Genomic DNA, 24775 nt, shown 5'->3' on the forward strand with positions numbered 1-24775 from the left:
AGCCAGAGCCAGAGGATCACAAGCCAGATTCTGGGACACCTAGGGCTTTCGACAGACTCTAGGAGAGGATGGAAGGGTACTCAAGCAAACTTCTTGAAAACACAGAGGTCAAAGTGCCCTTCAGCCCCATCAGAATCTCAAAAATGGGACTTGAATTTTCTTGCTCGGGCTCCCTTTGCACTGACGGAATACTGTTCCTTGTGTGATATCACCCAAAAAAATCAATATTTTTGGTGGCCATAACATCAGAAGGAAATACAAGCCTTGGGGTCAGCAGAGACCTATATTATTTTTTTCATGGATAGAGTGATTACATTCCTCAAACATTATGTTGCTAATGTGGTTTCCATCTTTCACCTTACCAAGGAATGGGTGCTGCCAGCCTTCCCAGCAGAAACTGAGTCTGACCTACAGGAATTGGTTGTCCCTAAAATCTTGAGCACCTATCTCTGTGCCTCATTTAGGGCCTCGGACAGACTGTTCATTCTTCCATCTGAAAAATCCAAAGGGAAAGAAGTCACAGCCAGAATCCTATCAGCCTGAATACTCAAAGCCATCCAGAGAGCATAAAGAGCGACCAGCCAAGATCCTCCTGGAGTGGTAAAGGACCATTCCACCAGGTCTGTCTCTACTTCCTGTGCAGCAAAAGCCAGAGTGTCCTTTGAGACCATCTGCAAAGCAGCAAGTTAGTCTTCACAGCACATCTTCCTGAGGCACTACAGGGTGGGTCCAAGGATTTTCAAGACAGGATAGTTTGGGAAAAGGTAATTCAGGCTTCCATGTCTATTGTTAATTAAAGTTGAGTTTACAGCATGAGACCTCCATGTTTAGGTCATAATTTATCACATATGCCATGTTGGAATTAGGAAAACAAAAATTGTATCAAATATTACTGTAACTTTCCTTTTCTGACAGCAGTCTATGGCAGCATATGGACCCTCCCTTATTTGATCTTGTTTATAGATTTAAACAGGTTCTGTGGGTGGAGTTAGGGGCGGAACTATATCACATGTATGCCAATCCGCCGTGGATTGGCATCAGGAAAGGAAAATTACGGCTAGTATTTGGTACCATATTCTTTTTTTTTGCCCAAAATTTAGCAATGACTTACAACTGTGTAATCCATACCACTAAGGGGTCTATTTAGAAAGGATTCACTGCTGATAGGTGAATTACCTGTCCAAGTTTTTATTTCTGTATTATTATTTCCTTTTTAATGTTTTACATTTAATTATTGCTTTGATACATTGTCTGCTTTAAATTAATATATATATTTGTATATGTTACCTTTTTTGTTATAGTAAGAACGAAAAACTCAATTTTAACCACTAGTTACCCATGCCAATTCTGACATTTCTCACATACCGTACATGTAAAAATCTGTATTTTTTTGCATAATTAGTTAAAACCCCAAACATTTTATATTTTCTGAAAAGGCCCTGGAGAACAAATTTTTTGTTTTTGCTATTTTTTTATGTCAGATGATAGTTGTGCAGCAGTTTTTCAACACAAATTTCATGGAAAAAATACACTTTCAAAACTTTAAATGCAAAAACACAATATAATACCCAATTGTTTGGTAAAATATAAAAGATGATGTTACACAAACTAGATGGATTCCTAACATTTCATGCTTTAAAATTAGGTATGCCTGTTGAATGGTGACAAAAAACAGTACTTAAAAATCTCCACAGGGGATGCTTTAAAAGAGTAGTGCCGCGTACACACGACCGGACTTCTCGACGGACTTGGTCCAGTGGACAATCCGAAGGACATTGCAGCTGAGGTCCATCGATCTTTCAAACGAATGGACTTGGCCACACACGATCACTTCAAAAGTCCGACGGATTCAAATGTGATGACGTAGAATAAGGAAGTTCATAGCCAGTAGCTAATAGCTGCTCTAGCATCGGTTTTAGTCCGTCGGACTAGCACACAGACGAACGGATTTTGCGGCCGGACTCGAGTTCGTCAGAAAGATTTGAAGCAAGTGTTATTTCTAGGTCCGCCGGACTTTTGGGGAGAAAAAGTCCACTGATGCCCACACATGATCGAATTGTCTGACGGATTCCAGTCCGCCGGACCAAGTCCGTAGAAAAGTCCGGTTGTGTGTACGCAGCATTACACAGGAGGTCTGATGCTAGAATTCTTGATCTTGATATGACGTTTGCTGCAATACCTGACATGTGTACAAATTCTTTGTAATAGCATGGGCAGTGATAGGTTCTCTTTACTGAAACATCTGGGATCTACTAGACTCCAGATCTCTTCTCTGTCCTCACAAGCATTTGATCAAACCAAGGTCAGTTTAATCAAATGCTTTCACAAGCCGGTAATAGCTTGTTTACAACAAACCAAAACCAGAAGTGACAAAATCTTCATCGCTTCTGCTTTCAAAGACCAAAGAGATGATCTTATATTCCTCCCTCACATCTCTGGTCAGCTGGTGGAACTGCCGGGTTCAGTTCTGGGCTTCCTGGTGAAAAATCTGGTGAACTAGGGGAGTCCAGGAAGGCGGTGGGAGGGGGAGCTTTTTTTTTTATCTAATCAGGTAAATATAAAATATTGCACGTTAATGATTTGTATTTTAATTTCCACTTAGTAGGTGGAGCACTTTAATAAAAAGGTCTAGCTTACAGAGCCCAAAAGTTCAAGCTCCAAATTACACAAGCAACTGAATGACTCCTTTTCTTCCTTTATATGTTATATCTGTTTAATAAGAAAAGAATACCCATTGATCTTGCCAAAAATCATGCCAGCTGAAAACTTCCTCTGCTGCGCACTTCTCAGCTACATTGTTCCCAGCTATCTCTAAGGACTAGGTTTCTTTAGTCCTGTCCTAGGGTGACAACCATGGCTTTTCCATTGACACAGTACCATGGGTAAGTGTTGTCACCTTAGGACAAGAATTGTGTTAGTGGCAGGATCACCAAGTAAAAATGTAGGTGAAAAAAAAGAACTGGTAATACCTTTTGATGTAGCAGAATGTGTATATTTACAGTCATTGGTTTAAAGTACATAGAAAGCTGACGAGGATTGTAACCATTCCCTTATGTCTCAAATTTTTTTTAAAAAAAGTTTTGATTTTAAATAGGAAAGGATAAAGTATTGTGTTCACTACAAATGCTGACTGTGTATTCATTTAGGCTGGATTCACACCTATGCATTCTTAGTGCTTTTTGCATTTTGCAGATTTGCACTACAGCCCACTTAACATGGTTTCCTATGGAATACGTTTTGTAGAACAAATCTGCAAAATGGAAAACGCTTTAAAAATACATAGGTGTGAATCAAGCCTTAGATTCTGCCCATAAAGTAGCAATATCAGTACTAATTAAGAACATATGTTTCAGGTTCCACTTCCTAACTAGTTTGGATAGAACAGTGAAGGGTTTGAACCTCTAGTATGGTTTTATTACTGGTTGTGTCCCTACTAGGTAGATTCCCACTTTTTATTTGTTCTGGTGGCAAAAAGCGACGAAAAAACAACATTTCAAAGTTGTCACCAGAACAAGAATAAAAGGTGGATCTTCCTCTACCTCGGCAGCAGGCTGGTTTGCACTAGTGCAGCACCTGCAACCACCCGCAGCCAAAACACACCACACTTTAAAACCATTTTCTTAATGGCACCCCCAACATCCAAAAATGCAGTGCGATTGCAGTTGCTGGAACCACCGGGAAATCACATGGTGCAAATGTGATTTCCCTGTCGTTGCATTTTTAAAAATGGTGCAGGAACCTTTTCCCTGCATTAAACATTCAAATGAATAGGCTGCCATGCCTGTGCAAATGCGGCTCACAGAGCTGCAGTAGTGTGAACTAGGCCTAATGAAGACTACAGGCATACCCCACTTTTAAATACACAATGGGGTTTATTTACCAAAGCTGGAAAGTGCAAAATCAGGCTGCCTTCTGCATAGAAACCAATGAGCTTCCAGGTTTTATTACCAAAGCTTAATTGAACAAGCCGAGGTTAGAAGCTCATTGGTTTCTATGCAGAAGTGAGCCTGATTTTGCACTTTCCAGCTTTAGTAAATAAACCCCATTGTGTACTTAAAAGTGGGGTATGCCTGTACTTTCTCTATATATAGCAGGTAAAATAAGTATTGAAAATGTCACAATTTTTCAAGGTAAATATATTTCTAAAGGTGCTATCGACATTACATTTTCACTACATGTCGGTAACAACCCATGCAATTCATACACACATAGAAAAACAAAACAAGTGCAGAAATTAAGTTCTGTGTAATAAAATGGAATGACACAGGGAGAAAGTATAACGTTAACTGAAATGTATTTAATACTTGCTACAAAATCCTTTGTTGGTAATAACAGCTTAAAGAGGAAGAAAACCCTGATGAGTTTACTTCCTCTTTCATTCCCTGCAAAGGTAAAGCATAATGGACTACTATGCATCGCATAGTAGTCCATTATGTGTCACTTACCTGACACAGGAGCCAGCGAAGTCACCCCTGTCCCCTGTAGTCCGGCGCATCCATCTTCTCGGTGGGTCTCCCTGCTCCGCCGCTGTCATTCGGCGAAGCCGTGATGACGTCACTCCCGCGCACGGGAGCCGCCACGCGCAGCATATTCGCCGCTGACGGTGCCGCACTCAGTGCACCTGCGCACCGCTGTCTTCGGCACATGCGCCGTAGACAGCTGTCACGGTCTTTTAGTAAATATCTCCTAAACCGTGTAGGTTTAGGAGATATTTCTTGGACCTACAGGTAAGCCTTAATCTAGGCTTACCTGTAGGTCAAAGTGTGTTGTAAGGGTTTAACAACCACTTTAAAGATGCCTCCTGTATAAAGAAACTAGTCACATGCGTTGCTCAGGTGTGATTTTGGCCAATTCTTCCACACAAACAGTCTTCAAATCTTGAAGGTTCTGTGGGCCTCTTCTATGAACTCTGATCTTTAGTTCTTTCCATAGATTTTCTATTGGATTCAAGTCAGGTGATTAGCTGAGCCATTCTAGCAGCTTTATTTTCGTTCTTTAAATCCAATTGAGAGTTTCCTGGCACATTCAGAAGTTAGAAATCCTTCTGTAACCAATGCCATTAGTATGTTTGGCAACAATAAGGTTGCGAAGGTCTTAAGAGAGCTATTTGCTTTTACCCATCATGAGATGTTTCTTGTGTGACACCTTCGTAATGACATATCTTTTTATAGGCCAACAGACTGAACCAGCTTATATTAACCTCCCTGGCGGTACGATTATTTCGGATTTTAGGTGCTAAAAGCGGTACCATTATTTTGCCTGAAAATTTGGCGTTTTATATTGTAGTCCTGCAATTCTTAGGAATAACTCTCTTAAATCTGTCCAAACCAGAGTCTAGCAGACATCCCGGGTATGATAAAGTTTGAAAAATGAAATCATAAATTATAATATAAGAAATAATTATAAATAATTGTACCAAATAATAATATAACAATAATAAAAATTATTCAATAATGTAATCACATCAAAAACACTGAAATTTGCTCAGTTGCAGAATTGTCACTGTCATTACTTTTCAGTATTTGATGACGGATCTCCCCACAAATCGCTATCGCTCAATTCTGCGAGTGATTCTAATTTATTATCGCTGTTTTCTAGCTGCTCTAAAATCATTTTTGATGTACAGTGACAGTTTTGGTTGCTATGGACAATCTCCAGTTTCCAGGCATAAAGAACAGTTTTTATTATATAAAACTGCATGCAGGACACTGGACAGAACACTAGGGACAAAGGGGATGTGAAATATTTACATACAGCAATGTAATCTGTAAGATTACATTATACTGTATGTTTACTGTTTATTTCACTTTTTGAATTTGGCGCCGATCTCCGTGCCCGTGCGTCGCAACGCTCGCAGGGCACGGAGATCGACGATGTGATAGATCGAGCGAGACACGGCTCGCTCGTACAGCGGGGAGACGACGCTGGATCCGAGGGAGAAGGTGAGTATTCCTCCTCCTGGATCCAGCGATGCAGTCCCGAGTCTGACTCGGGGATACCGCTCTTGGTATTAAAAATCCATCCCGAGTCAGACTCGGGAAAACCGTCAGGGGGGTTAATTTGCTCTGACAAGGGGCAGGCTTTCCATGCCTTTTTGCACCTCCCTTTCTTCATCTGTTCCCTGTTTTATTAGACATAATTTCATTTCTGAACTTATTTGTTTTGGTTTTTTTTGTATGTATGCATTGCGCGGGTTGTTACCGACATGTGGTGAAAATTTAATGTAAATAGCACCTTTAGAAATTCAGTATCTCGCAAAAGTGAGTACACCCCTCACATTTTTATAAATATTTTATTATATCTTTTCACACTTTCAACACTGAAGAAATGACACTTTTCTAAAGTGTAAAGTAGTGAGTGTACAGCTTGTATAATAGTGTAAATTTGCTGTCCCCTCAAAATAACTCAACACACAGCCATTAATGTCTAAAATCGCTGGCAACAAAAGTGAGTACACCCCTAAGTGTCCAAATTGGACCTAAAGTGTCAATATTTTGTGTGGCCACCATTATTTTCAAGCACTGCCTTAACCCTCTTGGGCATGGAGTTTACCAGAGTTTCACAGGTTGCCACTGGAGTCTTCTTCCACTCATCCATGATGACATCACGGAGCTGGTGGATGCTCCCCCCTCTGTTTGAGGATGACACACAGATGCTCAATAAAGTTTAGGTCTGGAAAAATGCTTGGCCAGTCCATCATATTTACCCTCAGCCTCTTCAGCAAAGCAGGTATGTTTGGGGTTGTTATCATGTTGGAATACTGCCCTGCGGCCAAGTCTCCGAAAGCAGGGGATCCTGCTCTGCTTCAGTATGTCACAGTACATGTTGGCATTCATGGTTCCCTCAATGATCTGTAGCTCCCCAGTGCCGGCAGCACTCATGCAGCCCCAGACCATGACACTCCCACCACCATGCTTGACTGTAGGCAAGACACATTTGTCTTTGTACTCCTCACCTAGATGCCGACACACACGCTTGACACTATCTGAACCAAATACGTTTATCTTGGTCTCATCAGACCACAGGAAATGGTTCAAGTAATCCATGTCCTTAGTCTGCTTGTCTTCAGCAAACTGCTTGTGTGCTTTCTTGTGCATCCTCTTTAGAAGAGGCTTCCTTCTGGGATAACAGCCATGCAGACCAATTTGATGCACTGTGCAGCATATGGTCTGAGCACTGACAGGCTGACCCCCCACCCCTTCACCCTCTGCAGCAATGCTGGTGGCACTCATACCTCTATTTCCCAAAGACAACCTCCGGATATGACGCTGAGCACGTACAACTCAACTTCTTTGGTCGACCATGGCAAGGCCTGTTCTGAGTGGAACCTGTCCTGTTAAACCGCTGTATGGTCTTGGCCACTGTGCTGCAGCTCAGTTTCAGGGTCTTGGCAATCTTCTTAAAACCTAGGCCATGTTTATGTAGAGAAACTATTTCAAGTGTGGACCTATTCCTCTACAAGGATAAGTACATTTGATCTATTCTGGGGAATGGGAATGTCCTAAGAAGGAGTCCTTCTAGTGTACACAAATCCCCATTAAGTAAAAGCAATAGAGAGGCAAGAACTCCCATTTAGCAGAGGCTTAATTTTTCCTGTGTCCCAGGTGCTGCTACAGCATTGAGAGATAATGGTTTCAAGATAGGGGCGTTCTCACAGATCAGTTTCCCACCCCTCCTTCCCGAAACAACCTTATATGTTTCTTAAACATAATTTGGGCTTTAAAATTCAGACAGAAACTACAGGCAGTACATGGCCTGGATTTCTTAAAGCGGACCTTCAGTAATTTTTTCAGCTTTTTATCTATTAAATTGTTTGCCCTTGTTGTTTTATCTTTGGATAGTAAAACATTACCTGTTTCTTGTCAGGTAAAAAGCCTAGGCCAATGAATTCATGCACAGCTCTCTTTCTCACTCTTGTGAGAGTTTGCCAGGAAGAGAGGGGGGATGAGTCAAAAGAGGGCCAATGAGAGCTGCAGAGTTTTGAAGCTGTCTGTGTGTGTCTGCGTATATCCAGGAAGTGAACAGGCAGCAGCTTTAGTTGCCCACAGTTAAAATGGTTGCAGCCAGACTCAGTGGAGGGAGATTTCTGCAGCGTATTCGGCAAGTACAGAATCACAGTATATATATAATAATAATATGCAAAGTGGTTGGAGGGAAGCTTCAGAATGGCGTGTTTTTATTACAAATTATGTGAGCAGACTGAAGTCATTGTTTTCTTTTGAAGGGTTGTTGAAAGTGGTTGAAACTGCTACAAAATTGTCTGAGTGTATAACCAGCATTGAGAATTAGGTTAAGGGTTACAATAAAGGTAAAAGTTTGGTTTAGATCAGTGATTCTCATACTGTGTGCCGTGTGAGATTTGCAGGTGTGCCACGAGAGTTTTTAAAAATTATCTAAAATTGCTAGCGTTTTGATACCTTGAACACATTGAAAAATGAAATGGTAAATCAATGTCGCAAAAGTAAAAAAAAGTAACATATATAAAAATGCAATCTCTGTCAGTCTGTCATTCATTGGTTCCTTTCGTAACGCAAAACTTATGCGAGATCTTGGGAGAACTTGATCGCTTTAATTATATTATAATAATAGAGACCGTTCCATTCCAACTTTGATACTTATAAATAAAGTTTGTTCATTGTTTAGCGATGGAGAAATACTTAATCATGTCTGGAACTCTGAAAGAGAAACTGTTAAATGAAAAGCGAAAGTAAAAAGATTACAATCGCTTCAATTTGATTTGTTTTTGAAAGCAGGCACATCCTTCATATTAAATTTACAATTAAATATATATGTATAAATAAATAAGTTCTTCACCACAAAAATAAATGTAAAATCTTTCCAGGTGTGCTGTGAAATTTTTTTTTATTTTTTTTGGTGCGCCGCAAGACAAAAAAGTTTGAGAAATGCTAGTTCAGATGATAGATTGATGGTTAGGTTGAAGTTTAATGCCGCGTACACACACGATTCAATTGTCCGGCGGACTTAGTCCACCAGACCACAGTACGCCAGACAATTTGATCGTGTGTGGGCTCCAGCGGACTTTTTCATCGTAAAGTCCGGCGGACTTAGAAAGTAGTTTTGACTCAAAATTTGTCCGCCGGACTTGGCTTTCAGCGGACAATCCGTTCGTCAGTGTGCTAGTCCGGCGGACTAAGAATGACGCATGCTCAGAAGCAAGTACGAGAAGGAAGCTATTGGCTACTGGCTATTGAACTTCCTTTTTCTAGTCCCGTCGTACGTGCTGTATGTCATCGTGTTAGAAATCGCCGGACTTTCGGAGTGTCCGTGTGTGGCCAAGTCCGTTCGTAATAAAGTCCGGCAAATTGTTTGCCGGACCAAGTCCGACGGACAATTCGATAGTGTGTACACGGCATTAGAATAAAAATAGGTTGAATTTAAAACAAACCTGTCAAAAAAATGAGTTGGCTGTACAAATCTGGATCAATTTGTAGACTATGCTGTTATCTCTGATTCTTGGGCTTTTTGGCAACCTAGAAGATTTTCTGAGGGTATTGAAGCTTGTCCCCAGCCTCCCATACACTGCAACAGTAATGGGCCATTAGGAATGTGTAGGAAGCGGGAGACAGGGCTGGACTGGGACAGAAATTTGGCCCTGGACTTCATCCAGACCGGCCCACTTACATTTTGAGTGCCCCATCAGCACCAATTACATCAGAGTGTCCCATCAGCACCCCTTACATCAGAGTGTCCCATTACCAGCCCCCTTACATCAGAGTGTCCCATCAGCACCCCTTACATCAGAGTGTCCCATTACCAGCCCCCTTACATCAGAGTGTCCCATCACCAGCCCCCTTACATCAGAGTGTCCCATGAGCAGCCCCCTCTTACATCAGAGTGTCCCATGAGCAGCCCCCTCTTACATCAGAGTGTCCCATCAGCAGCCTCTTACATCAGAGTGTCCCATCAGCAGCCCCCTTACATCAGAGTGTCCCATCAGCAGCCCCCTTACATCAGAGTGTCCCATCAGCAGCCCCCTTACATCAGAGTGTCCCATCGGCCCACCGGGAAACTCCCGTAGTCTCAATGGCCAGTACATGCCTGGCGGGAGAGGGCAGGAAAGTCTAATTCCACATACACACGATCAGACTTTCCATCAGAATAAACTCTGACGGTCTTTCTGACTGAGTTTCCAACAGAATTCCAACCAAACGGACTTGCCTACACACGATCACAAGTTCCGTTCGTTTCAAAAGCGATGACATACGACGGGACTAGAAAAGGAAGTTCAATAGCCAGTAGCCAATAGCTGCCCTTGCGTCGTATTTGGTCCGTCGGAATAGCATACAGATGAACGGTTTTGCCGATAGGAATTGATGCCGTCGGAAAGATTTAATGTTCTATTTCTAGGTCCGTCAGAATTTTTGAAGAAAAAAGTCAGATGAAGCCCCACACACGATCGGAATATCCGATGAAATGATTCCGTCTGACCTTTTCTGCAGGCACTTCTAGGTTCTTGATAATAATACCTGATGTAATTTTTTTGCACATGACTTATGCCCCGTACACACGGTCAGAACTTCCGACAACAAATGTTCAATGTGAGCTTGTTGTGGGAAATTCCAACCATGTGTATGCTCCATCGGACAATTTCCGACAACTAATGTTCAATGTGAGCTTGTTGTCGGAAATTCCAACCGTGTGTATGCTCCATCGGACAATTTCCGACAACAAATGTTTGAGAGCCGGTTCTCAATTTTTCCAAAAACAAAACTTGTGGTCGGAAATTCCGAGCATGTGTGCACAATTACGACGCACAAAATTCCACTCATGCTCTGAATCAAACAGAAGAGCCGCACTGGCTATTGAACTTCATTTTTCTCGGCTCATCATATGTCTTGTACGTCACCGCGCTCTTGATGCTCGGAATTTCCGACAACATTTCTGTGACCGTGGGTACGCAAGACAAGTTTGAGACAACATCCTTCGGAAAAAAATCCATGGTTTTGTTGTCGGCATGTCTGATTGTCTATACGTGACATAAGACTGGCCTAAGATGGATTTTTTTTTTTTTTTCATTCAGCCAGAGGAATGAACAAACAAACAAAAAAAAAGAACAGATTCCTCCATTTACACCATCGAGATCATGGATAGATAAATTCTTCCCAGTGAAATATTGGGGTGATTTACTAAAGGCAAATAGACTGTTCACTTTGCAAGCGCAGTTGCTGCAGAGCTTAATAAATGAGGGGAAGCTCTGCTAACTTCCATCATCCAATTACGTGCAAGCAAAAATACATTTTTTTTTATTTTCCTTCCTTGTGATTGGGTAGTCTTTTCAAAGTGAAGTATCACTTAATTTACTAAGCTCTGGAGCAGATGCACTTGCAGAGCGCATAGTCCAATTGCCTTTAGTAAGTCAACCATATTGTATTCTGATGGGGGGAACTCTCCGCTGTCAGAACACACTGGTAAGCGGCTGCAGCCTGTGATTGAGAGACATTTTTCAACAAGCTATTTTGACAAAAATCAATCATTAGACTGACTTCTGTCAAGGGGGAGTGGCCACACATGTATCGAAATTCAGTCGGTCCTTGCTGAACTGATCAAATTTCGATCCCTCTATGGCCAGTTTAACCTGCTTTAAAGGTTACATTTATATATATATATATATATATATATATATATATATATATATATATATATATATGTATATGTATATGTATATGTATATGTATATGTATATGTATATGTATATGTATATGTATGTGTGTATATATATATATATATATATATATATATATATATATATATATATATATATATATATATATATATATATATAAAATAGCCTTAACATTGGGTAAATATTTTGTATGGCAGAAAGGTCACTGCAAAAGACATTTGGGGAAAGAAAATTAATTATTACAGTTTTTTAGTGGTGCTACGCTGAAAACAACCAAGGAAATTTTCAGAAGCTGTAAAATGCTGGATGTACGACTGTATGCTCCTTCCTGACTTCTGGAATTATACTATCACATTGTTAAATAAAATTTAAAAATGTGTTACATTTAGGACAATAATTTTACATTTTGGGAAGCCGAGATCCAAAATATCAAGGAGTCTTGCTAAATTAATTAAGAGTTTCTATCTTTGGTTGGGAGATAAGAAATAAATAACAGTTGCATGCCAATTTTCACCACAAGCTCCTACCTCCAATGCAGATTGAGCTTCGGTCAAACCAACAGTCAGAATCAGTTCCTGGGTGGTGGTTGAAGGGGTAGTGGATTTTCCTCAGATAATGAAGGTCTCCTGTGGCTGGATTAATAGTGTACACAGGGGTCAATATCCTGCTTTCTCCATCCGTATCCAGAATTACGTAGGGCGTCTGTGCATCGCCATCTTCATCCAACATAAGTGGGAACCCAAAACCATCCAACTGTAAGTTCTGAGAATGACGTTCTATGGAAGCGACTGTCACTTTCTGTCCTGACCTGTAGACCTTCTCAATAACTCTGGCCATGAGGAAGATGGAGTTGTAGATGGTAGCAAAGAGTGGAGATACCTAGGGATACACATTTTGTAGAAATGGTAAACACCTGACGTGATTTAGGTGGTAAATATAGTTATTTTTCTATATGTTGACTGAATTTAGGATTTACTTAAAGAGGACCAGCATTATAAACAAAGTTACATAGCAGGAGTCCGAAAGAACACAAATGTTTGAGTCCAACGCTACTCTCTTATGTAAGCATATTTTTTTGTTTTACTGATCCTAAGATGGATTTGTATAGTTGCTTGAATAACCTTATAGCATAAGATTAAGGTTTTACTGATGATGGGAATAAAAATCAACCAATAACTATACAAGGAAAAATGTAGCTCTTTCTCTCTGCCACCTGCAAAAACAGGCTTATTGTGCCTAATGGTAATTTGGGTTCTAAAGTTAATTTGAATAAGCCATGTGCAATATTTGTTGTTGTTGCGTCCTTTAAATAGGGAACCAATTCCTTGTGTATACAGTACTGTGGATTTGCAATTTTTTATTTTTCTCAAAGTTCACAGACAGAATTGATCTTCTTATTTTATACTGTCTTGGGGCTTGTGCATGTCAGCAAATGTAGGCTACATTTAGGTGAATTTGTTATGCAGTTCTATTCTTTCAGGTGTACCTTTGCCTGACGTTGAAATCCTTCTAACCTGCAGTTGACATCCTTTCGACTTGTAGCTGCCTTTCTTCTGACATGTAGCTGACTTCCTTCTAACCTGCAGTTGACCTTCTTCTCACATGTAGTTGACCTCCTAACCTGCTGTTGGCTTCCTTTTGACAGTTGGCTGTCCTTCTTCTGACATGCAGTTGACCTCCTTCTAACCTGTACCTGACTTCCTTCAGACCTGTAGCTGACCTGCTTATAATCTGCAGGCAACCACCTTCTGACTTGCAGTTTTCCTTTTTCTAACCTGTAGTTTACTTCCTTTTAACTAGCATATCATTTATTTCTGACTTGCAGTTGATTTCCTTCTGATCTGCAATTGACCTCCATTTAACTGGTAGCCAATCTCGTTCTGACTTGAAGTTGTACTCGTTCTGATCTGCAGTTGTCCTCCTTTTAACCTGCAGATGAACTACCTTCTGACCTATAGTTGTTCTCTGTCTGACCTGCAGTTGTACTCCTGATCTCTGGTGGTCCTCCAGACCTGCAGTTGTACTCCTGATCTCTGGTGGTCCTCCAGACATGCAGTTGAACTCCTTCTGACCTACAGATGAAGTCTCCATGATACTTCAAGTAAAATCTTCCCAATTGCCTATGCTGCTTCTCCTGAGTACGGGGATACCACATGTGTGAGACTTTTTGGCAGTCTAACCGCCTACAGGACCCCAAAATCCAATCACCGGGTTCAGGCTTTCTAAGGGCGTACATTTTTTATTTCACTCCTCACTGCCTATCACAGTTTCAGAGGCCATGAAATGCCCAGGTAGCACAACCCCCCGAATGACCCCATTTTGGAAAGTAGACACTCCAAGCTATTTGCTGAGAGGCATGTTGAGTATTTTGCAGATCTTGCTTTTTGTCAAAGTTTTGAAAATTGGAAAAATAAAATAAATTTTCCTTTTCTTTCTTCATTTTCAAAAATAAATGAGATTTGCAAAATACTCCCCATGCCTCTTAGCAAATACCTTGGGCTGTCTACTTTCCAAAATGGGGTCAATTGGGGGGGGGCTATCCAAATATTTTTAGGGCCTCCATAACTGTGATAGGTAGTGAGGCGTAAAATCTAAATTTTATGCCTTTAGAAAACCTGAAGGTGGTGATTGGTTTTCAGGGTCCTGTACGCGGCTAGGCTCTCAAAAAGTCTCACACACGTGGTATCCCCGTACACAGGAGAAGCAGCAGAATGTATTTTGGGGTGTAATTCCACATATGCCCATGGCATGTTTTAACAATATATATTATTTAGTGATAAGTTTGTGTACAAAAAAAAAAAAAAAATTCCCGAAAACTTGTGGCAAAATATCAAATACTCCATGGACACAAAATGCCTCTCAGCAAAAAGCTTGAAGTGTCTTCTTTCCAAAATGGGGTCATTTGGCTTTTTATGGGCTTCAAAACTGTGATAGGTAGTGAGGAGTGAAATCAAAAATGTATGCCCTTAGAAATCCTGGAGGTGGTGATTGGTTTTCGGGGTCCTGTACACGTCTAGGCTCCCATAAAGTCTCACATATGAGCTATCCCCGTACTCAGGAGAAGCAGCAGAATGTATTTTGGGGTGTAATTGCACATATAACCGTGCCATGTTTGAACAATATATCTTTGTGCAAAAAAAAAAAAGTGTAATCTTTCCGAAACTTGTGGCAAAATATAAAATATTCCATGGATTCAACATGCCTATCAGCAAATAGCTTGGGTGTCTACTTTACAAAAAGGGGTCATTTGGGGGGGTTCGAACTGTCCTGGCATTTTATGCACAACATTTAGAAGCTTATGTCACACATCCCCCACTCTTCTAACCACTGGAAGACAAAGCCCTTTCTGACACTTTTTGTTTACATGAAAAAATATTATTATTTTTCAAGAAAATCACTTTGAACCCCTAAACATTATATATTTTTTAAAGCAAAGGCCCTACAGATTAAAATGGTGGGTGTTGCAATTTTTTTTTCACAGTATTTGCCCAGCGATTTTTCAAACGCAATTTTTTTTGAAAAAACACACTTTTTTTATTTGAATGCAATAAAACACATTATATTGCCCAAATGTTTGAGGAAATAAAAAATATGATCTTATTCCGAGTACACGGATACTAAACACTGCTTTAAAATTGCGCAAAAACGGCGACAAACTTCATGCATTTTTAAAAGCCTTTAAAAGGATTTGCAGGTTACCATTTTAGATTTACAAAGGAGATCTACAGCTAAACTTACTGCCCTCGATCTGACCTTTGTGGTGATACCTCATATGCATAGTGCAATTGCTGTTTACATATGACACCAGACCGACGCTCGCGTTCGCCTTTGTGCGTGAGCAGGGGGAGACAGGGGTGCTTTTTATTATTATTATTATTATTATTATTATTATTATTATTTATTTTGCTTTTTTTAATTTTTAAACTGTTCCTTACATTTTTTTTATAATTTTTATTATCTCAGGTAATGTAAATATCCCCTATGATAGCAATAGGTAGTGACAGGTACTCTTTTTAGAAAAAAATGGGGTCTATTAGACCCTAGATCTCTCCTCTGCCCTCAAAGCAATTGACCACACCAAAATCAGTGTGATAAAGTGCTTTGCCAATTTCCCAATGGCGCTGTTTATATTCAGCAAAACCTAAGTAATGAAATGCCTGTAGCTTCCGGTTTCTTAGGCCATAGAAATGATTGGAGCCATTCTGGTCTCTGATCAGCTGTATGGTCAGCTGGCAGAACCACCGGCTGCATTCTCGGGTTCCCTGTTGGGGCAGGAGAGCCCGAGAAATCTATGGAAGACGGTGGGAGGTGGAGACGTTCCCTCCCACTGCTTGTAAAATCAGTCTAGAAGCTAATTAGCCACAAGGATTTCTTTAACATGAAAGCCGACTGCTGGCTGGAAAGAATGATACCAGCAGGCATTTATTCTGGTATAATCATTCAACGTCCAGCAACATACCAGTACATTGCTGGTTTTTGTTGGGCCTACATTGTATTTTTTTTTTTCATGCAGCCTGTGGGCTGAACGAAAAAAAGAGACTGATTGGTGGATATGCCCACCATTAGAATACCTCAATTCATCCACCCACTTATAATGATGGGCATACATGCACCATTTTTTTTTAAACTGTGGTGGTGAAACCACCTCCTACAGAGCTGGAGTCGCTGATTTATGTATCGTGGGAGCAAACGCTGTTGCTGTCAAGATAAATAAATCAGTGCTGCAGCTGAATGGCGTACCTGCTAAGCAAATGATGGTTAACAATAAAACAAAGTAACAGTATAAGTATAAAGGTATAACAGTAAGACATACCATTCTTGCAAAGCAAATACAATAAAACATAGTAAAAATAAAACATTTTTTAACGCAATCTGTGCCTAAAAAATATATGCCAAAGCATGGGGGCAATCGGCCCCTAATGTTAGGGGCAAATCACCATTCCACCCCTGCCCCCATGCTTCAGCTTATATGCTCTTTTTTTTTTTTTTTTTTTACTGTGATGGTGAAATCACCTATTACAGTGCTAGTCGCTGATTTACTTAGCGTGGGAGCAAACGCTTTTGCTGTCAAGATAAATAAATCAGTGCTGCAGCTGAATGGCGTACTTGAAAACAAACAAATGGTTAACAATAAAACACAGTAAACAGTAAAATATAAAAGAATTACATACCTGAAAAGCAAACATGATAAAACATAGTAACAATAAAGCACTGCATTGTAGAATACAGTAAAAAAGAGCAGAACACTAGAGAGAGAATAGAGAGAGAGAGAACAATAAAGCAACAACTTTTTTTTTTTATATATATATATATAGTTTTTTACTTTTTTATTTTATACTTTTATTTGTAACTGTAACGGTTGTAGAAGTTGTAACGGTTGTGGTGGTTGTCGGTTCCAGGTTCGGGTCTCTCAAATGCGATGGCATCTTTGGAGACCCTGTGAAAGCGTGTCCTAGTCTGTGCAGTGCTGTACCCTACGCTAATACTCCACTAGTGTGTGGTAGCGTTCAAAACATTCACCAATGCAAAGACCAGGATGGTCAGGACAGAAGGGACTATAATAGCGGGTGTCACGCCTATATCCACGCTTTCTACAGAGACAACATTTTCTTTGGGGGGCTCATTGGGTAGGGTTACCAGGGAGGACATACAAAAAATGCCTCTCATGCAGCCAGCTTACTGCATTTGGATTAGGAAGTTGGGCCACAGCATCGTCTGGAAACAGAAGGACTGTAATGTTCTCTTCCTGGAATTTAAGGAAGGATCCGGTCCGTCCTGAAGCTTTGTATAGCACATAAGCATTCAGCAGAGCCAATTGAAATAAGTATACAGACACTTTTGTACCAGCGTCTGGCCTTACGGGCAACTAGGTACGGTGCCAACAACTGGTCGTTGAGGTCCACCCCTCCCATATTAAGGTTATATCCGTGGACACAGAAGGGTTTCTCCACAACACCAGTCACTGTAAGAATTCGGACCGTCGTGTCTGCGTGAAGAGAGGCTAGAACGAAAACATTCTGATTATCCCTCCACTTCATAGCGAGCAAATAATTACACTTGAAGCAGGCTCTTTCCCCCAGCCTAAGACAGGAATCAAACAAGCCGCTGGGGTAAGCCCCGGCGATTAGATCGCACAGTGCCACAGTCGCCAATTCCATGATCAAACAAGTGACTAAAAAGTGGCACGCTCATGTAATATTTGTCCACATACAAATGGTACCGCTTTCCAAATAAGGGTGACACCAAGTGCCACATGGGCCTGTCTTTGTCTTCTTGGTGGCCGCGGGACACTAGTTGTGCTAGGCTAGTCACCTCACCAGCTTGAAGTGCACTTATGGGACTTGCCACGTCACCATGTGATACTGCAGTACCCTCCACACTCCTCTCCTGTACATAGTACCTACTGTTATATCCTCCAGATTCCTCTCTCTCACCTGCACATACTTCCCACTTTTATACTATCCATACTCCTCCCCTATGCCTCTTACCCATAAAAACAGTTCTGTAAAATTTATATTGAATATCCTATGTTACCAGCTCTACAATGGGCACACTTTTGTTAGTTCAACTAAAGGAAATCTTCTCAGTCCTCATATTTGTTTTGCCCATTATTAGTACTCATTAGACATGTGCAGAGTGAAATATTTTGTTTCGGAATTTCGTTTTCGTCCGAACAATTTATTTATTTAGTTACTCCCGAAATTCGTTTTTATTTATTTCGTTTTTCGTTCAAAAATTGCATTCGTCCGAAAATCCACATGAATTACGGTCGAATCTGGCTTTGGAGGCTTATGGTGTCTGTCGAATGTATAAAGAAGATTCGACGGAGCTGCTAAACTCTAGCATACTTCGTGTGAACTTTAGAACCCTATTAAAGTCTATGGGACTCCAACGTTCAAAATCTAAAGTGCTAATTTTAAAGGCTAATATGCAAGTTACTGTCCTAAAAAGTGTTTGGGGACCTGGGTCCTGCCCTAGGGGACATGTATTAATGCAAAAAAAGTTTTAAAAACTGCAGTTTTTTCGGGAGCAGTGATTTTAATAATGATTAAAGTGAAACAATAAAATTGTAATATTCCTTTAAATTTCGTACCTGGGGGGTGTCTATAGTATGCCTGTGAAGGGGCGCCCGCCCCCCTCTGACGCAAATGGGGAAGCTGGGCTTCCCCAATGATGTATGGGTGACTCCGCCCCCCTCTGAGGTAACGCAGGTTTCAGTTACATCAGAGGGGGGCGGGGTCACCCATATGGGAAGCCCGGCTTCCCCATTTGCGTCAGAGGGGGCGGGGTCGGGTGACGGGTGGCCCCGCCCTCCGCATATAAGAAACGTCAGGCCGCCGGGATCCTGCAGTGTCTCCTCCGTGGAGACAGAAGATGGATGGATTCGCTGCGCTGCATCAGATCAGCCATCGCTGGACCCCGGAGAGATGATCGTCTGTCGCTGGATAGCAAGAGTGGATTACCACCGCTGGAATCTTTTTTTTTTTTTTTAACCACATCCCGACCAGCGTACAACAATGTACGTCGACAGAATGGCATGGGCAGGCATATTGGCGTACATGTATGTCCAATATTCAATGCCGCCCTGCCATCGGGAGTGCGCCGCCGGTGGCACTCTCCCGCGCTGGTCGGGACCCCCGTGAGTCCAGTCGCGGGACCCGCGGACTCGATCGCCGCGGGCATCCCCGCGATCGTCTCACGGGACGGCTGAATGGAGGAAATGCCGTGTAAACAGCATTTCTCCATTCTGCCTAGCAACTAGTGACGCTGATCTCTGCTCCATGTGATTGGAGCAGAGATCAGTGTTCACTAAATGAAAGCCCAACCCCCCCACAGTTAGTAACACACCCCTAGGAACACTTAACCCCTACACTGCCACCCACTGGTTAACCCCTTCACTGCCAGTGTCATTTACACAGGAATCAGTGCATTTATATAGCAGTGATTACTGTATAAATGACAATGGTCCAAAAATGTGTCAAAAATGTCCGATGGGTCCCCCACAATGTCGCAGTCACAATAAAAATCGCTGATCGCCGCCATTACTAGTAAAAAAAAAAATAATAAAAAATTATTAATAAAAATGCTATAAAACTATCCCTATTTTGTAAACGCTATAACTTTTGCTCAAACCAATCAATAATTGCTTATTGCGTTTTTTTTACCAAAAATATGTAGAAGAATACGTATCGGCCTAAACTGAGGGAAAAAAATGTTTTTTTATATATTTTTGGGGGATATTTATTATAACAAAAAGTAAAAAATAATGCGTTTTTTTCAAAATTGTCGCTCTATTTTTGTTTATAGCGCAAAAAATAAAAAACGCAGGGGTGATCAAATACCACCAAAAGAAAGCTCTATTTGTGGGAAAAAAAGGACGTCAATTTTGTTTGGGAGCCACGTCGCACGACCGCGCAATTGTCAGTTAAAGCGACGCAGTGCCGAATCGCAAAAAGTGGTCTGGTCTTTGACCAGCAAAATGGTCCGGTCTGAAAGTGGTTACTAAAGGACTTTTTCAAAAGTGTGTTTGTCTTATTTAACAATTTTTTACACTTTCTCTGTGAAATGGTAGGGGTACTTTTGTACCCCCTTACCATTTCAAACAGGGGGGGCCGGGATCTGGGGGTCCCCTTGTTAAAGGGGTCTTTCAGATTCTGATAAGCCCCCAGACCCACACAACCACCGGCCAGGGTTGTGGGGATGAGGCCCTTGTCCCCATCAACATGGGGACATGGTGCTTTGGGGGGACTCCAAAGCATCCTCCCAATGTTGAGGGCATGTGGCCTGGTACGGTTCAGGAGGGGGGGCGCTCTCTCGTCCCCCCCTCTTTTCCTGCGGCCTGCCAGGTTGCGTGCTCGGATAAAGGGTCTGGTATGGATATTTAGGGGGAACCCCATGTCAATTTTTTTTTTATTTGACGCAGGGTTCCCCTTAATATCCATACCAGACCTGAAGGGTCTGGTAATTGAATTTGGGGGAACCCCACGCTTTTTGCTTTTTTTTATCAATGACTTTCAATGAGTGTTCTCTGTATTACGGGAGCCGACAATTCATTATAGCCGCGAGTGATTTTAAGTTACCTTTTTTTCCTGCAGAAATGACACTTTGTGCAGGGACAGTTATAAGCACGGGAAACATGCGCCCCTTCACAGGCATACTATAGACACCCCCCAGGTGCAAAATTTAAAGGAATATTACACTTTTATTGTTTCACTTTAATCATTATTAAAATCACTGCTCCCGAAAAAACTGCTATTTTTAAAACTTTTTTTTGCATTGATCCATGTCCCCTGGGGCAGGACCCAGGTCCCCAGACACTTTTTAGGACAGTAACTTGCATATTAGCCTTTAAAATCAGCACTTTAGAATCTTTTCTCTCTGTCAAATCTTTTCTCTCTATGTCGAATATTTTCTCTATATAATCTTGGACTAATAGAGGTAAGGTTAGGCACATTCGACCACAGGTTCAATAGACAAAGATTATTGTCAGAGTCACGTCAAATATCCTATTCTATATCGAACTGTTGTAACAACAAAAACAAAAATAAAGCATTTATTTATGTCGGATCTTATGTTTTTCGGATTCTGCACTTTCGTTATCGTTTGTCAAAACGAAAACAAAAATACCTAAAATTCGGACGAAAATGCATTCGGACGAAAACGAATGCACATGTCTAGTACTCATTTAATTTTGTGATTACTACTGTGATGTATAGAGGAACATAGGGGATGTCAGCTACTCACTGGTAAAAAAGTGTCCCTGAAAATATTTTTGAAATGTGGACAACTATGCATTTGGGCTCTGGCCAATGGCCACTGAGTCAGTAGGGGGCTCTATGAGAGGCTCCTGGGATCCTGTGATATTAAAGCAGTAATAAACTTCGCTAACATTACTACATTTTAGAGGCCCTCAGCTAGGTTATACCACAATGTACTAGTATTCACAGAATATTAGCACATTAGGGTACACTTACCTGCCAGACTGAGCCCTCCAGCACTGCACTGTGATCAATCCAGCGGGTCTCGGGGCGCTTCCATCTTTACCAGGTCTTCGTCCCAGGTTCTGTGCCTTCAGTCACTTACTTTAGCCAGGCTGCATTGCTGTCACTCCAATGCATGCTAATGCACATCCTCTCTGTCTCTCTCTCATCCTCCCTCCCTTACCCCTCACCCATCCCCTTTCTCTCTCTCAGCACCAAACCCATGATGTTCTTAATCCGGCCCTGCCAACACGGGAGATTCCTTCATCAGCACCCAACAGGATAACATTGACTTCTCTCATTAAGCTTGCAGGGATGAACAAGAGAACGCTTAAAATATGTGGCTAGTATTTTACCAAAGAACTATATAACCCCATATGAGCATAAAAAGTAGATGTATGTGGAGATATTACCTCTACTGGGTCAAGATCTCTTGGAACCACTTCATTGGATTTTGCATCTCGGAATGTATCATAGAAGTTTCCATGCTGAGAGGTCACAGTGATGGTGAGCACAGCATCATAGGCTCGACGAAGTATTGTCTTGTTCGTAAAGGTGTTAAATGGACGGTCATAAGGAAGACTGTACTGCAAGGTGTCATAAGGAATGAATACCACGGACCCATCTGTCATTCGAAGGTCATGGGCTGCCTCTAGAAGTTGTTGTTGGTCCTCACCACCAAGTAACACAGAATGCATGCACATTATCACCACTACAAAATTGGAGAACAATTGTCAGATATAATGCATATGCAAAAACTTTAAACAAAAAAAAGTTAATTGAGGTGTTGAGTATATTACAGATAGATATTAAGAACTGGTACAGCAGAAAAACTGCACTATTCACTAAACCCACCCAGTGAGCAGCAGCTCAAACCGTTATACAACGACACACAATCAATCAACTATAAGGAGCTGCGCTAAAAAAAAAAAAAAATATATATATATATATATATATATATATATATATATATATATATATATATATGTGACTAAAATCAAAAATTAATTTGTTAACAAAAAATAAATAAATGAATAATGACCCTATCATAGAGTGCAAACAAAACTTCATTTAAATAAATACATGTGAATTCATACATAGGTAAGTGTAAATATAAATTAATAAATAAATAAATACAAATTATCAAACTGCTAAGGTTAGCAAAAGTAAACACAAATTCATATGTGACACATGATACTCGGTAATAATACTTAATGTCAGAAAAATAAAAAATGACAGCCCATATAAAGGTCCCAACAAATTCCTCGTGCACGAAAGTCACAGGAAATCCAGTGCAGGATCAAACAAACCACAGATGGGAAAAGTGCAAAGGTTGCCACCACCAATAAGAACTCTGGCCGCTTACCGGAACCTTAGATCCCTATTGAGTGGGACCAGAAAGCGCATAGATAAATCATCGGGATGGACACTTTGAAAAATCAGACAGGAAATCTCTCTCCCCCGACAGTCAAGATGTTATGCTGCAATGAGCAAATCCATATGGAAAAAAACATTATATTTTATTTAGATAAATCATAGATGTAAACTCACATAATCCGGATATAAAGAGAGCAAGAAAACAAACGAGCCGGCCGGCTCTCGACTACTGCCCGTAGTTCCCGGACTGGCATAGAACACGATGACGTCAGCACGCCGTTCCTCCCTATGCGTTTCGTCACCCCAAGGACATGGTCCCGTGACCACGTCCTTGGAGTGATGAAGCGAGTAGGGAGGAACGGCGTGCTGGCATGGTGGTGGCAACCTTTGCACTTCACAGCACTTTTCCCATCGGTGGTTTGTTTGATCCTGCACTGGATTTCCTGAATTCACATGTATTTATATAAATTAAGTTTTGTTTGCACTCTATGATAGGGTCATTATTCATTTATTTATTTTTTGATCACAAATAAATTTTTGATTTTAGTCACATATATATATATATATATATATATATATATATATATATATTTTTTTTTTTTTTGCGCAGATATTAAGAACTGTCTAAAGAGCCTCTTTATTCCTACTGTACAATTGGACATCCACGTAAGGTACCAATAACCAAGAGTCTTCAAAATTGACTATTTTCACATTAACTGGGTGATATTTTAGTCTATATGCAGGGCAACTCATTTCCTACTCACAGAGTCAAAAGAAACAACAATTGTTGCAACATTTTCTGTCCCTTGATTAGATATGTGCTCAGCAGAACCTAGTATATAAGTTTAGGGGACTATGGGGACATTGGGGATTGATATACTAAAACTGGAGAGTGCAAATTCTGGTGAAGCTCTGCGTAGAAAACAATCAGCTTCCAGGATTTATTGTCAAAGCATAATTGAACAAGCTGAAGTTAGAAGCTGATTGGTTACCATGCACAGATGCACCAGATTTTGCAGTCCCCAGTTTTAGTAACCCCATTGTCACGCTGGCCATTTAGGAAAAGTAACAGTGTGTACACATTGCCCAACTTCCAAGCCTGTTGCAGAATTCCAGCCTGAACTTCGTTGTGGTCTGGTGTTGAAAGTTAGATGGGGGCTATCATCATGGCGCCCCTTACGTGACAGTATTTGAGCCTGGTGATTGGCTGCTCAGGCCTGAGTACGGTCACATAGGAAGGGACATGTGGTCCCCATATCTGGAAACCGTTACACCTCTGGCAGTGGACTATGTGTCTTGAATGGGAAAAATTACAATATCTCTTTAAAAAAGACCTGGACTGTACAAGCTATGCCCCAAAAAGGCAGGCAGAGGGCAAAGGAATAGTCACCAATATCACTTGTTTCCCATCAACTGATGTTTTCCCTACTATTGACATACCATACCTTGTTCTGTGCTGTGTCTTTGTGTGGGGTGGCCATCTTAGTAGAGGCAGAGCTTTTCTTTCTCATGTCATAACGTCCCCTAATCACTGGTAAACTTATGACTGGTAGGGTAATGATGAAGAAGCATCAAGAGAAGTTACAAAATTGCAGATCAACAAAATGACTGAAGTAGAAGTAGGGAGATCCTTGCAATGTAGGTCCTCATCTATGAATTAATCTCCAGCAGAGAAGAGAACAGTATTGGCATCACCAAATCTTACTCCAGATCTGGTGAAATTATCAGCAGTGCCTTAGATCTCATTTAGTCTCCAAACTGCAGCCTAAGAGCC

General features: G+C 41.0%; 1 protein-coding gene across 3 annotated transcripts in view; it reads right to left on the reverse strand.

Annotated features, from left to right (window-relative positions):
* GUCY2D (guanylate cyclase 2D, retinal) overlaps nucleotides 1–24775 on the reverse strand; it is a 119834-nt gene that overhangs the window by 52494 nt on the left and 42565 nt on the right. For all 3 annotated transcript variants that reach the window (XM_077470627.1, XM_077470628.1, XM_077470626.1), the window contains exons 3-4: nucleotides 22038–22336; nucleotides 12172–12523 (exon numbers count right to left, since the gene is read on the reverse strand). In XM_077470627.1, the coding sequence (XP_077326753.1) occupies nucleotides 12172–12523; nucleotides 22038–22336 (651 nt within the window). The remainder of the gene's footprint in view (nucleotides 1–12171; nucleotides 12524–22037; nucleotides 22337–24775) is intronic.

This window comes from Lithobates pipiens, unplaced genomic scaffold (assembly GCF_037356315.1).
Source record: "Lithobates pipiens isolate NorthernLeopardFrog02 unplaced genomic scaffold, aLitPip1_a1.2 Scaffold_8, whole genome shotgun sequence".
NCBI lineage: Eukaryota > Metazoa > Chordata > Amphibia > Anura > Ranidae > Lithobates > Lithobates pipiens.